Source organism: Octopus bimaculoides, chromosome 4, assembly GCF_046866305.1.
Source record: "Octopus bimaculoides isolate indiv1 chromosome 4, ASM4686630v1, whole genome shotgun sequence".
Classification (NCBI taxonomy): domain Eukaryota; kingdom Metazoa; phylum Mollusca; class Cephalopoda; order Octopoda; family Octopodidae; genus Octopus; species Octopus bimaculoides.
The window spans coordinates 133,686,483-133,701,541 of record NC_142931.1 but is presented as its reverse complement, the minus strand read 5'-3'; the positions used below and the strand labels follow the sequence as shown (position 1 = coordinate 133,701,541).

The following is a 15,059-nucleotide window of genomic DNA, read 5'->3' as shown; positions in this document are numbered from 1 at the left end:
AGTTCAATGTTTAGAGTGCCAAGAATGTAATCACAACAAACATGAAATATAGTTAATTAACTTTATCTCTAGATGTATTTCAACAACATGTTTTTTAAACTAAAGTAATATGGATGCTTATATGTTGCAATATTAAGATATCTCAAAGGTCCTGAGTTTAACTATTTCTGAAGTTAAAAGACATGTTTCTTGCCAATACTTGCTGAACAGAATTCATGCTTAGTTACATCTGTCTTATTTTGCTCAGCATGACCAACAATAGAACAGATAAAGGTTAGCCTCAAAGTTTTATCTCAGCAAAACTAAGCAAACCTTATTACTTGGCTTACCAAATATAATTTGATAGAAAATGAGCATCGGCCTGATTTCCATTTTAAATGGTTAATGGTAATATAATTGTTGAAAGACCAGCTTTAACACTATACAAAAATCCAATGATGCCATGTACAAAGCACCCAATATACTCTGTAAAATGGTTGGCATTAGGAAGGGCATCAAGCCACAGAAACCATGCCAAAACAGGCAATTGGAGCCTGGTGCAGCACTCCAGGTGGCCAGCATCTGTCAAACCATCCAACTGATGCTAGTGTGGAAAACAGATGTTAAATGATGATAATGGAGATGACCTTTCAGTATACAGATGGCAAAAATGAGAGAGACAAACCTGATAAGGAGGGTACAGAATGAACTTCTCTAGGCTGGAGGGAAAATTTGTTCTGTCCTTGACTAGGTGTACCCAACACATTTGACCTGGGTGGACTATCAATAATGATTTCTCTTCCATGATCTGTTAACACATAAACAGACATTTAACAACAGTTTCACAGTGTCTCCAAAACATAAATAGTACAGCAACTAGATCTTTGCTCAACCAAGCTGTGGTACCAAGAACACAAGTCACACTCTTGGGAAAGTACACCTAAATCAACAACAGTAGTAATCACAACTCCAACTGCAATAACAACATCACTGAAGATCAAAGAGCTTATACTGTACAAGTTTGTAAATTCAAGTAAACAAATCTGTTGATTTCAGTGATGAGGATTTATTTATTTACTCAACTGAATTTCTTGCCCATTGAATTAATAGTAAGTGGGTGAGTATTCCACAGACAAACACACCATTAACATATCCTCAAGTACAATCAATGGGACACAAAGTGTGACCAGGTTGTACCTTTGATTAGCATCTCACAAGCTTCCTCACAATTTCCATCTTCCCAGTTTCACTTACAAGGCTTGGGTTGACTTGAAGCAATGATAAAAGACCCTTGTCCACATGCTGCAAAGTAGGATTGAACAAAAGACCTTGTGATTGCATAGTGAACTTCTCGACCATTTGACCATGTTGTATCCATCCAGCCACACACGCATAATAATAGCAGAACAGAACAAAATGATTAAACATGTCCTCCTTACCTTCATTTTCATCAAAACTTACTGGTACCTTGTCACTAACAATGCCTGATGTGGTATTAGAACTAGCATCACTGACAACTGAACAACGTTGCACAACCCCAGTAGTACCCCTTCCTGTTCCTGATGGTGTGTTCCACACCAAACCACCATTAGCTACCATATCACGTGCATCACTATAGATATATGATTCACGATATCTTCGCTTATCTGAAAATAAATAATAAATATTCATATATCATAATGTACAATATGCACATTTCCCCACCAGATTTTTCAAGCCTAAAAATTAGGGGCAATGTTATCCATTTTATTATTTTTAATTAAAGGCCTAAATTTGCTTAATTTACATCCCATGAAACTACATGCAAAACGATTTTTCTTATTTTTTACTTTCTGGAAATGTAAAATGCTGTTTCAATTTATCAAAATATCAATTTGTTATAAATAAATTCACTTAAAAAAAAAAATTTAAGGCCATCTTTCAATTTAGACACATAAAACAACTATTTGCAGGGTGAAAGATACCTGAGATAAGACTTTTCCAGCAAAGTTATGATTCTTCTATCGTCAAATTGGGAATTAACCAACTGAATATCTTTCAGTGCAATCTCTTTAGCCCCTATTTAGTCAATTCAAGTGCAACTTATATCTTAGTCATTTCCCTACAATCCTCCCAATCTTCTTCAATGACTGACTGATTTGTCACCTCCAGCCTGACCGACTAACTTGTCACCTGATATTGTGAACTCACCAATGTTTGCCTTCAACATCTCAGATATTCCACTAAAGGAAATTTAGGAAACATTTTGCACTGCATCTACAGTAAAGCCACTATATTCATATGCCATGCCATTAGTAGGTACACTTCTCTACTGGAAGCAATCGGTGTACTAAGTTTTTACTAACTTGTAGTGCTGAACCCTACAGCTATGTGCAAAGCCTACATCAGGCTGACATACTATCCAGGGAAACTTAGTGAGTCTCAATCACTTAGCTCCTAGAAACCTGGAAGAAGCTAAGACATACAAAATTAATGAAGAGAAAAACATGCAAAAAAAAGAAAGAAAAAGAGGCATAAGAGCAGAAGCAAAATTAATCCCTGATTGAAGAGACACTTACCTTCTGCCTGTAAGTGTCGAATTTCCATCAATTTTGGCTCCAGTTCCAAATGGAACATATGAGTATTACGACATATGGACAGAATGTATTTAGATTTGGCATCACTGTCTGTATAGTAAGTAAACTTACGTCCTTCTGGTTTACCAACTGAACGAATTTCAAACTTCTTTTTCTATGTAAAAAATATCAACAAAAACAAAAGGTTAAAAAAATGTAAATCGAAATTTAGAACATGAAGAAAGGGAATAATTTATGTTTAATAAAAAAGATTTAAGTCATTAAGCTACTGGCTTAACGGTCAATCTTCACTTCATAACATTATTGGTACTGTACTATGTCCCTGATAAGATACCTTTCCTGATTGAGTACCATGTTGTGAATAGTCACTGTGGGGAAGCACAGCATAACTGCTTGGCTTTTTTATGATGTAAAATAATCAGAGAAAGAGAGTCAATGCTTGTAATATTTGCAGGCTCTTCATCCCAAACTGGTGAAAGTGATGGAGTTAATATTCCGCTTGATTATCTGCAGAACAAGGAAGGACTACTAGGAAACTGCACTGGAATACGGGCAACGGCAGAGGAAAGCTGAGTGCAGCTAGGGGAAGAGGGTTTGCAGTTAACTAATTCAGACGAGCAAATGATTGATTAGTGTTTTGTTAACTTATAGTACAGAGTTCAATCTTTCCATGATGTACAAAAGAAGATATTATTACTATTACTAATATCAAAAGATACTATTACTATTATGTTAAGCATGGTGAAATAAGAAATACTAGAAGAATGGACTATCAGAATAAAAGATTAGTGACCTCACATCTTCATGAAAGAATGCCAGTGTTCAAGTATTTGAAGCACTTGAAGGCTCCTAAGTGTTGATACTTCCATATTCTTTTACTTGTGTCAGTCATTCTGACTGTGGCCGTATGGTCTTGTAAAATTTGTAACAATACAAATAGCAACATACTAACAATGGTGGTAAGATTATTAAACTGGGGCCACACAATATTTGTACTGTTGTGTGTAGCAGTACATAAAAGTGATGAAACAATATACTTACATCGAAATATAACTTTTCTATGTCTGGCCACAGAAATGTTGAGAGAAGACTCTTGAAATCTTCAGTCATTTCCTGAAATAAAAGGCAGAAAAGTGAAACACAATTCACAGAAGACATTCCTTTTAAGTATCAATCACAACTACTACCACCACCACCATCACCACCATACAGAGATTAATACAGTTACATACGAACACACAGACATACATAAGTAGGGGTATGTGTGAAGTGTGCACACCACCAATCTCATTACTTAATCAGAAGAAATATTTGACCTATCATCATCATCATCATCGTTTAACATCCTCTTTCCATGCTAGCATGGGTTGGACGATTTGACTGAGGACTGGTGAACCAGATGGCTACACCAGGCTCCAATCTGATTTGGCAGAGTTTCTACGGCTGGATGCCCTTCCTAATGCCAACCACTCTGAGAGTGTAGTGGATGCTTTTACGTGCCATCAACATGAAGGCCAGTCAGGCGGTACTGGCAACGGCCATGCTCAAAATGGTGTATTTTACGTGCCACCTGCACGGGGAATATAAATAATACTGATGTCAAAATAGTGTCCATGTGAAGACATAGAGAGACACATGTAGGCACACACAACACAGTCTAAAGCCACAGAAAATGACACTTTGCCATGAATGTTCTACATGGAATCAACCTCCAAACTATGTGGCTACAAAGTAAACTTCTTTATCATGCATGATTAACTGAACAAGAACAGTGACATCTAATTTTTTGAATGGTTGGATAGACTGGACAGCAGAGAATACAAGAATACAAATCATCGGGTACACAATAGACATGATCAGACAACATGATTGAACTCATGACATGAAATACAAAATACTTGCCCAAAACCAACAACACACACAGACACAAAATGTTAGGAAAAGAACAATGAACTTACCTCATAAATTTCTACTCCCTTGGGACAGATACCCAGCCATGCATTCCAAATTTTGTCTGTTTTCTTCTTCTTTAAACGGTAAAAATGTAAGTTATGAGCAGCAGGATATTTGATAGACTCTCGAATAAATTTCAGTTCTGCTTCATTCCTTGTGACATCATGTTGTTCTTTATGCATCTTGGGAGCATTTTCAATGAGGTATTCTTTACCATGTTCCCCAACCATCTGCAACACAATGCACAGAAAAAATGAAGCAAAGTTTGACATCATCCCCGAAGCAATAATTAAAAGCAAAATATAAATTTATTATAATGAAATGGTCAGAATTACGTAAGGTTTTATCAAATGGGGTAACCATGCATCTCCCCTACAGCAGGACACTTGGTTCCTGTCACTCTACCACACTTTAATCTTTCATCATCTGGCATAAAGCCATTTCTCTCAACACTAGCCTGCCATCTCCTAGTTGAGAAGTCTTGTTTGGTGAGTTACTCAATTTCACTGGCACCACTGCTGCTACGTAAAAAGTACTCATTACACTGTAAGATGATTATTAAGGGCATCCGGCCTTAGAAACCATGCCAAAGCAGATATTGGAATGTGGTGCAGTCCTCTAGGTCACCAGTTCTTATCAGACCAGATGTGTGTGTAAGAGAGAGAGGGGAGGGGGGGGGGCTTTTGAGAGAATGTGAAATAATTCTCTTCTGCAACATTGAATCTCAGACTATTCTTTATAGCCTTGAGTGTGTGCTTTGAGATATTCCATGAATGACTGAATGTTTGTTCCTTTGTTAAATATTTTTTTTTTTACACAATTTTAAACACCATCACCCTGATTCTTTGTGCTTTATAAAAATGTTTGATTTCTTCAGTGCAGAAACAGCGCTAGGTTTTATTTCAAAAGGAATAAAAAAAAAAAAACAGATTGATAAAACAGGGTCTTACCCAAGCAGGGAAATATTTTCGAGGATCAAAATAGTCTCCAGATTTATGTTTTTCTGGATAGTAGTTACCAAAATCAGCCTGTAGAGCAAAAGCTGCCAACTGGAAACAACGTTCCTTACTGCAGAAGTGCCGGTATTTCAAAACATTCTCTTTCAACTGTAGATAGTACAAATGTCTAGTTACTTTTTCCCTGAAAGGAATGAAAATATAGGAATTTTAGAATATAGCAGTGCATGTGACCATGGACCATAGCAATACATGTATCATGGATTATGGCAACACATGTAGCATGGAATTAATACAAAAACTAATATAAAAATAATTTAGGAAGTTTATTGTACATAGAGTTAGAAACAAGGGTATTTAAAATGGACACAAACACACACATATAGGGAGAATTCACAAAAAAAAACAAAACAAAAGACGAAGACAGGTGGTGTAGACAACAAACAGATGTATTAGTATAACGCTCAGGAAGTGAAAAAGTCTTTAACGTTTCGAGCCTACACTCTTCCACAGAAAGGAACACAGAAAGAAACAAGGAGAGAAAAAAAGAATGTGTAGTGGCTAGCGATCTATCATAGCAAATATATATATATATATATATATAAAATGGTAATTAAAAGATAGTTAAGGCCTAACTTAATATTTTAATGAGCTGTTAGTCTTGCTGTTAATAAAGATTTCACACACACACACACACATATATAAAAGTTAAATGCTAAAAAATCAAGGGTTAAAATGAAAACAGGAAGAGTGGACGTGTTTCTGAGGGTAACATCTAGGGTACAGTTTCCAATTGCTTTGAGAACCTCCAACCAATATATAGAAAGTATAGTATTAAAGAAGTTAGGTGTCTGTGTCAGATCTCTCGTTCTGACTATCATTAATCATATCTTATAGTAAAAAATCCTTTACCACACCATGTCTGTCAGACAAATCCTCCCACATCATTTATATAGGTGCAAGAGTGGCTGTGTGGTAAGTAGCTTGCTTACCAACCACATGGTTCTGGGTTCAGTCCCACTGTGTGCCACCTTGGGCAAGTGTTTTCTACTATAGCCTTGGACCAACCAAAGCCTTGTGGGTGGATTTGGTAGATGGAAACTGAAAGAAGCCTGTCATATATATAATTATATATATATCATCATCATCATCGTTTAACGTCCGCTTTCCATGCTAGCATGGGTTGGACGATTTGACTGAGGACTGGTGAAACCGGATGGCAACACCAGGCTCCAGTCTAATTTGGCAGAGTTTCTACAGCTGGATGCCCTTCCTAACGCCAACCACTCAGAGAGTGTAGTGGGTGCTTTTACGTGTCACCCGCACGAAAACGGCCACGCTCGAAATGGTGTCTTTTATGTGCCACCCGCACAAACCAGTCCAGGGGTACTGGCAACGATCTCGCTCGAAAATCCTATGGGAGCCAGTCAGGCGGTACTGGCAACGGCCACGCTCAAAATGGTGCATCTCATGTGCCACCCGCACAAGAACCAGTCCAGGGGCACTGGCAACGATCTTACTTGGCTTGCCGGGTCTTCTCACGCACAGCACATTTCCAAAGGTCTCGGTCAGTAGTCATCGCCTTGGTGAGGCCCAATGTACGAAGGTCTTCCCTCACCACCTCAGCCCAGGTCTTCCTGGGCCTACCTCTTCTACGGGTTCCCTCAACTGTTAGGGTGTGGCACTTTTTCACGCAACTATCCTCATCCATTCTCACCACATGTCCATACCAGCACAATCGTCTCTCTTGCACACCACAACTGATGCTTCTAATGTTCAGCTTTTCACTCTGACGGGTATTCACATTGACATTACACATCCAACGGAGCATACTGGCTTCATTCCTTGCGAGCTTACGTATGTCCTCAGCAGTTACAGCCCATGTTTCACTGCCATGTAGCATGGCTGTTCGTACGCATGCGTCATACAGTCTGCCTTTTACTCTGAGTGAGAGTCCCTTTGTCGCCAGCAGGGGTAAGAGCTCTCTAAACTTTGCCCAGGCTATTCTTATTCTAGCAGCTACACTTTCAGCGCACCCACCCCCACTACTAACTTGGTCGCCCAGATAGTGGAAGCCATCGACTACCTCTAGTTTTTCACCCTGGAATGAGATAGAAGTTGTTTCCTGTTTGTTTACAGTCTTTATTGCACCTGAACATCTGCCACAAACAAAAACTAACTTCCAGTTAACCTGCCTTTGATGTTGCTGCACCTCTTATGTGTCCATAGCTTGCACCGGGTACATCTTATAGAGTTACTACCTACTCCTTTTCTACATACTGAGCAGGGCCATCTACCTGAAGGGGTTTGTGTTTTATCTACCTTCCTACTTATTAGGATTTTGGTTTTAGCTAGGTTGACTCTAAGGCCCTTCAATTCTAGACCTTGCTTCCACACCTGAAACTTCTCTAGTTCTGATAGTGACTCCGCAATTAGGGCAAGGTCATCAGCATAGAGGAGCTCCCAGGGGCAACCTGTCTTGAACTCCTCTGTGATTGCCTGGAGGACTATGATAAATAAGAGGGGGCTGAGGACGGAACCTTGGTGGACCCCTACCTCTACCCGGAATTCATTGCTGTACTCATTTCCAACCCTCACCTTACTGGCAGCATCTCTGTACATGGCTCGCACAGCTCTCACTAACCATTCTTCTGTCCCAAGTTTCCTCATTGACCACCAGATAAGGGATCGGGGGACCCTGTCAAAGGCTTTCTCCATGTCAACGAAAGCCAGGTACAGAGGTTTATCCTTAGCTAGGTATTTCTCCTGCAACTGTCTCACTACAAATAAGGCATCAGTAGTGCTTTTACCTGGCACGAACCCAAACTGCATCTCATCTAAATTGATTCGCTCCCTAATTAGTTGGGCTATGACCCTCTCTGTAACTTTCATAACCTGATCTAACAGCTTGATGCCTCTGTAATTATTTGTATCTAAAGCGTCACCTTTACCTTTGTAGCAGTTGACTATGATGCTGCTACACCAGTCATTGGGTATGACTCCTTCGTGTATCACCTGGTTCGTAATACGGGTGACTAGGCTATAGCCAACACTGCCAGATATTTTGAGCATCTCTGCAGTGATTCCTGATGGGCCGGGGGCTTTCCCGGTCTTCATACTCTTAATTGCTTTATCTACCCTGGTACTATCAACTCGGATAGCTGGTCCCTCTATTGGGTCGACATACGGCAGGCTCTCTTTCTCCCATTCATTCTCTTTATTAAGCAATCTATCGAAGTAGCATCTCCAGACCTCTTTCTTTGCATCCTCATTTAGTGCAAGCGTACCATCATCCATGCGAACACATACCACCACTTGACAACCAGTGTGTTTATGTTCCTGTTCCTTAGCAGTTTGGCAAAAGAGACCAATAGAATAGCAGGCTTTAAAAAAATAAAAACTAGGGGCAATTCAGTTGACCAAAAATTCTTCAAGGTAGTACTCCACCATGGCCAGAGTCTAATGACTGATGTAGCAGATAGGGCAGAAATATCTAACTCAAGTAAATATTACATATGTGAGGTTCCTTAATGTCATTAAGGAACCTCACATACATGCATAAAACAACGAGCAGTCACTTTAGAAGAGAGAGAATACCTCTGTAGCTTACCTTAATAAGCAAACTTCATCAACATAAAATTGTACACGAAAATAGACAATTAACAGAGGTTTGCCTTTGTTATCAAAACCCTGAAATTGCAAAAAGACATTCAATAAATACATAATTAAAAAATTAACAACAGTTAAAAACAGAAAAAAAGTATAATGCATAAAAAAAACCCTACTTGTTTATATACATCAAGTCTCATCATAAACAACAAGTTTACTTTCCTACAAGTCTCCATAAAGTTATCTTCATACTTCCTCACAATAACTTAACACATAAAGAAAATTATTAGTCTATAATGAGATCTGATGATAATTAACATTTTTATTTTTACATCTGATGAGCTGAAATAAGGAAATACCAGCTTTTTTTTTTATTGTTGTAGTTGTTTCTAGAATTGGTTTTTGTTCTACATTTGGTCATTGTATATTACTGGAAGAAGTGTCTTTTAGCACTTGTAAGCAATTAGCTGGTTGCATATATATCATACTTAGTGCAAAAACATCACAGCACTGACTTTTGGGGAATTTGAGCCAACATTTCATGTGGTCTAACTAAAGCTGACGATCAAGTGTAGTTCCCTTGAAGCAATATTCAGCTGCATTGCGATTTGTTGAGACCACTTGTATGACTGAGCCAAAGTTCCCTAAAGGGAACATGTATAAGCTCCCAGGTAAAGGTGAGAAACCATTTACTGTGATACCTGCTAAAAGGAACCAATATTTAGTATTCATATGAATACAGATAAGAAATAAATTTCTCATTTTAGAAATAAGCTTCTGAGAAGTCAATCATCGCTTACCTCCCCTCGTCCAGACTTCCATCCTTTTGTCGCTTGTTTGTGAATTTTTTCATCCAAGTTAACAAAGTGATGTTCGCCGTCTAAAAAAGCAAAATGAAATACCATAAGATTATATAACCATGTTTACTGTAAAGATATGCATGCTTGCGTGTAAACATATTTACGATAATGGCACACATAATTCGAATTAATTTCACGTGCGGTCGGGCGGCCTTACATTCCATAAGACTTTGTTCTTCGTTATGTTATGTTTACTGTGCTTCGAAGATTTATGATCAAAAACTCAGCCGCGCGTTCGAGCGAGCGTGCGTGGTAAATGGTAATAGCGATTGTTTTAATGTTCTTTTACCTCATGCTGTTATGTATTAAGGTGATTCTGTGGCCCTCCATGCTGCCACTTGTCACACATAACTGTCTTCTAACTTGTCAGTGACGCTCATTAACCTCACCACTCGTTGTTGTTTTGTCTTCCTTCTTATTTTCACACACACACACACACACACACACACACACAAACTCTGGGCAATTTTTCAGATTAACACCCGCACGATCTTCACTAGGGTGTTAGGGTTAGGGTTACGGTTAAGGGACGTAATTCCCTAACCCAAACCCTAAAACCCTAATTCTGACCCTAAAACACTAACCCTAACACCCTAGTGAAGATCGTGCGGGTGTTAATCTGAAAAATTACCAAACTCTGCCGGACGATAACGAAGTTTATACATTAAAAACTCAAAACACATTGGACAGTATTTGTACGATTTCAATAAAACAGTCAGGTATGTGAGTGTGTGTGTACATGGGTAATGCATGACCGTAGCATTAAGAAGTTCTAGGTCTAAACAACAGTAGTATTATTCCCTTCAGGGGACTGTCACATTAAGCTGACAGCATACAACTACTTCATCGTATCACTACTGCATAAATCTCTCTGCGAGATTTAGAAATGTATTATTTCTAAAACAATGTAGCTATATTTTTTTATTTATTTATGAATATAATTTTTAAAATGTTATGTCATAGTTCTTGAACATAGAAAGAACTTCCTAGCTAGCTCTTCTTATCAAGCAACTTGCTTTCCTCAGTAGAGGGAGAGAAAGGTCAAATTACGACTAAATTTAGGTAGTTTTTATTATTTTTATTTTGCTTCATTAATTTCATGCTAGAGATTATTTACAGCACCACACACACACAAATAGTTGTCAACATTATTTAATCAAATTTAGGGGTTGTACACCTTTAAATTATCCAAAATTCTTCATCAGTTTTACTTCTGTGTATCTTTTGATATTTCTAGGCTTATGATATACCTTCTTTCTCCAGTTAGTAACTGTTCTTTATACACACACACACACACCACCACCACCACCACCACCACCATCATCATCTCAATCTTCTTTGTAGCTTTTATTCCAATGTATTATTTCCAATTTTCCCTTTATGCCATTATATAATGGTGAGGTATAGCATTTAAAAAAAATATTTATAACTCCACTGTCCAGATAATTCTAATGGTTATCAATAAAAATGGTAGCTTACACACACATATATACACAATTAATTTGATTTGACCATGTAATAAACTTAACACGCTTTAAAATGTGCCAGTTTTATTTTAAGTAATTTGTAGAAACTTAACCAAATAAACAGCTTCTTTGTAAGACAACTGAAAGATTGAGTTGCATCAGATATGATAACTTCTGTTCTACTTTAACCCTTTAGCATTTGAAACCAGCCATATCCGGCCCAGATATTCCACCTGTTTTATGTTCAAATTGACCAGGTTCAGTTTCAGCCACCTACACCACTATATCGTTCTGAAGATAAATTATCACATCGTCAAAGTATTGAAGATAGGTGATAATGCAGGATTAAATTCAAAACAGTGTGTGTAAATATGTATTACATTTGACAGAGAAATCTGAATGCGAAAAGGTTAAATACTGATGTGTGTGTGTGCGTGAGGGTGTGTATTACAGGCGCACATGCACACACACTTTTTATTAACTTCATTTTTGCATTTATCTTTTACTTATTCTAGTCACTGGACTTTAATCATTCTGGAGCAGTACCTTGGAACAAATCAACCCCAATATTTATTTTCAAGTTTGGCACTTATTCTATCAGTCTCTTTTGTTGAACCACTAAGTCACTGGGATGTTAGCAAACCAACACTGGTTGTCAAGCAGTGCTGAGAGAACAAACACAAACATGCCTACATATATACACATATAACATCCACAGTTTCTGTTTACCAAATTCACTCATGAAACATTGGTCAGCCAGAGGCTATAATAAACACTTGCTTAAGGTGCTGCACAGTGGGATTGAACCAGAAAACACAAGGTGATAAAGCAAGCTTCTTAACTACACGACCATTATAAATTGTTTTGAAATCTACTATAAGTAGAAGATACTTGCCCAAGGTACCACTAAGTGGGACTGAACCTGAAACCACATGGTTGAAAACTGAGCTTCTTAACCACGTAACCATGCCTGCAAACTTTCAGAAGATTTAATCCTTTTGATACCAACCCAGCTGAAACCACCTCTTGCTCTGTAGTACTAATGTCTTGCTTTCATAAGTTTTGAATTAAAATCTTCCACCAAACCTTAGTCACAATTTATGTTCCTAACACTAGCTTAATGATAACTAATTTTGCTAAATTCTTTCTTATATTTAAAATTAACTGCAAGAAACACAGAGCATCTCAAAATAAATACAGTAACGAATGGGTTAAATGTGTACCCCTTTCAAAAATGTTTAATATAACAAATGTATTTTCAGCATGGATACTTTTCCCATGGTTCTCTTCAAATCTAACCACGAAGAGATTACCACTTTTACTCACTGAATCAATTCCATTATTCTTTTTTTTATTTGTCACTGATATACTACAATTTTTACTTTCAAGTACCATGCATCTATAAACGAATAAGATTACTCTATTAAATTTTTTACTCACTCAAGGATTTTCTTTGTTTTTCTAACATCAATATGTCTTTTGTAACATCAATATGTCCAAATTTCATTCCCATTTTAAAATGCTCAAAAACAAACAAACCTTTGTTTCCCTCAGTTTAACAATACTTCTGTATTGTTAAATTAAAACACACACACACACAGAAAAAGCATGCAACTCCACACCCACAAATTACTATTAAACCATCTCTTTCAGCAAGAGTTGTTAACTATGAATCAGAAATATACAACTGATTTCAATAGTTTGTGAATGCATGTGTGGGAGTGAGAAAGAGAGAGGAAAAGGGAGAGAAAGGGAGTGAAAGAGAGGGAGTGTGTGTGTGTGTGTGTGTGTGTGTGTGTGAGAAAGTTTACATTCAATGTCTTTCCATAACATTGAACAAAATGGTGAGGTTATGTTTACATCCTCAGTAGACAAAACCTGTAGCTCAGCACTTTTGATGTGATTTCAAGAGAAGGAATCACTAACACACACACTCACATTATGAGCTTCTTTTATTTTCTAGGCCCAAGGCTATACAAGACACTCCTCCGTGGTGCCATACAGTGGGACTGAACACAAAACCATGTAGTTGAGAATCAAACTTCTTAACCATCCAACCATGCATATACTGTATGTGTGTGTGTGTGTGTGTGTGTGTGTGTGTGTGTGTGTGTGTGTGTGTGTGTGTGTGTAGTCCAGATCGTATCCTGATTGCAAACAGTAACCTGATGCCAATAATCAGAATAGTTCTCAGATAACAAATGTAAAACAAATCTTCACTATATCTGAAACGAAGACAAGATCATCATGGTTGGAATGCATTTGATCACAGATCTACTGGATCAAGACCTGAGGTTAAGCAATAACAACATCTGCCTCTTTTGCCTGTACAAATGTCTCTTTACACAGATGACTTCTCATGGTAAAATGAAACTTGGTACATTTTTACTCCAATCAAAACTAAGCAATTGCAATAAAACATAACGAAGCGCAAATAGAGAAGCATAAGCAGTAATTAGAAACACTGCACATTAGCAACTTCATCAATTCTTAATATTTATTTCTTTATTGCCCACAAGGGGCTAAACATAGAGGGGGACAAACAAGGGCAGACGAACAGATTAAGTCGATTACATCGACCCCAGTGCGTAACTGGTACTTATTTAATCGAGCCCCAAAAGAATGAAAGGCAAAGTCAACATCAGCAGAATTTGAACTCAGAACGAAACACCAGCAGATGAAATACCTATTTCGTTATTGCCCACAAGGGGCTAAACATAGAGGGAACAAACAAGAACAGACGAACGGATTAAGTCGATTACATCGACCCCAGTGCATAACTGGTACTTAATTTATCGACCCCGAAAGGATGAAAGGCAAAATCGACCTCGGCGGAATTTGAACTCAGAACGTAACGGCAGATGAAATACCGCTAAGCATTTCGCCCGGCGTGCTAACGTTTCTGCCAGCTTGCTGCCCTTTTTGCAAATGATTCTGCCAGATCGCAGATAAATTCCTAATATTGCTTTCAAATTTTGGTGGCAAGACCAGCAATTTCGAGGGAGGGGCAAGTTAATTTATTTGACCCTAATGCTCAACTAGTACTCGTTTTATTACCCCTGAGATGCTGAATATCCTAATGTTAGCATACATGATCAAATTAAAGCTTCAAAAAGATAAACTTATATACTTACAAATATATTTTGTGCATGCGCAAGGTATGCACTGTGAGTATGTATGTATATATTTACATGCTGGTATCACATAACAGGCACACCTGTGCCAGTGGAATGTAAAAAGCACCCTATAAACATTGGGCCTCATGGAGGTGATAAGTGACCAAGACCTTTGGCGATATGCTGTGCTTGAGAAGACCTGTCAAACCAAGTTGTGGCTGATGTTGGTTTCATGTAACTGGCACCCATGCCGGTGGCATATAAAAAGCACCCATTACATTCTTGGAGTAGTTGGCATTAGGAAGGGCATCCAGTTGTAGAAACCAAACCAGATCAGACTGGAACTGGTGCAGCTCTCCAGCTTACCAGTTTCAGTCAAACCGTTTAATCCATGCCAGCATGGAAAGCAGATGCTAAATGAGGATGATAATGATGATGTAAATGTGACACAAATTAATAATTGCTAAGTAACACACCATCACACACTAACATAATGCACCCCGACTAGCCGCACAATACCACAAGCACCAACACTACACACATG

At 38.0% G+C, this 15,059-nt stretch overlaps 1 protein-coding gene across 2 annotated transcripts in view; it reads right to left on the bottom strand.

The window, feature by feature from the left end:
* The window catches only part of LOC106875366 (uncharacterized), a 119,606-nt gene that overhangs the window by 5,625 nt on the left and 98,922 nt on the right, over positions 1-15,059 (bottom strand). The window contains exons 4-11 of one of the 2 annotated variants that reach the window (XM_089351497.1): positions 9,874-9,953; positions 9,075-9,154; positions 5,459-5,648; positions 4,514-4,738; positions 3,597-3,668; positions 2,538-2,709; positions 1,419-1,625; positions 665-787 (exon numbers count right to left, since the gene is read on the bottom strand). In XM_089351497.1, the coding sequence (XP_089207623.1) occupies positions 665-787; positions 1,419-1,625; positions 2,538-2,709; positions 3,597-3,668; positions 4,514-4,738; positions 5,459-5,648; positions 9,075-9,154; positions 9,874-9,953 (1,149 nt within the window). The remainder of the gene's footprint in view (positions 1-664; positions 788-1,418; positions 1,626-2,537; positions 2,710-3,596; positions 3,669-4,513; positions 4,739-5,458; positions 5,649-9,074; positions 9,155-9,873; positions 9,954-15,059) is intronic. The other variant, XM_089351498.1, reaches the window with a different exon arrangement.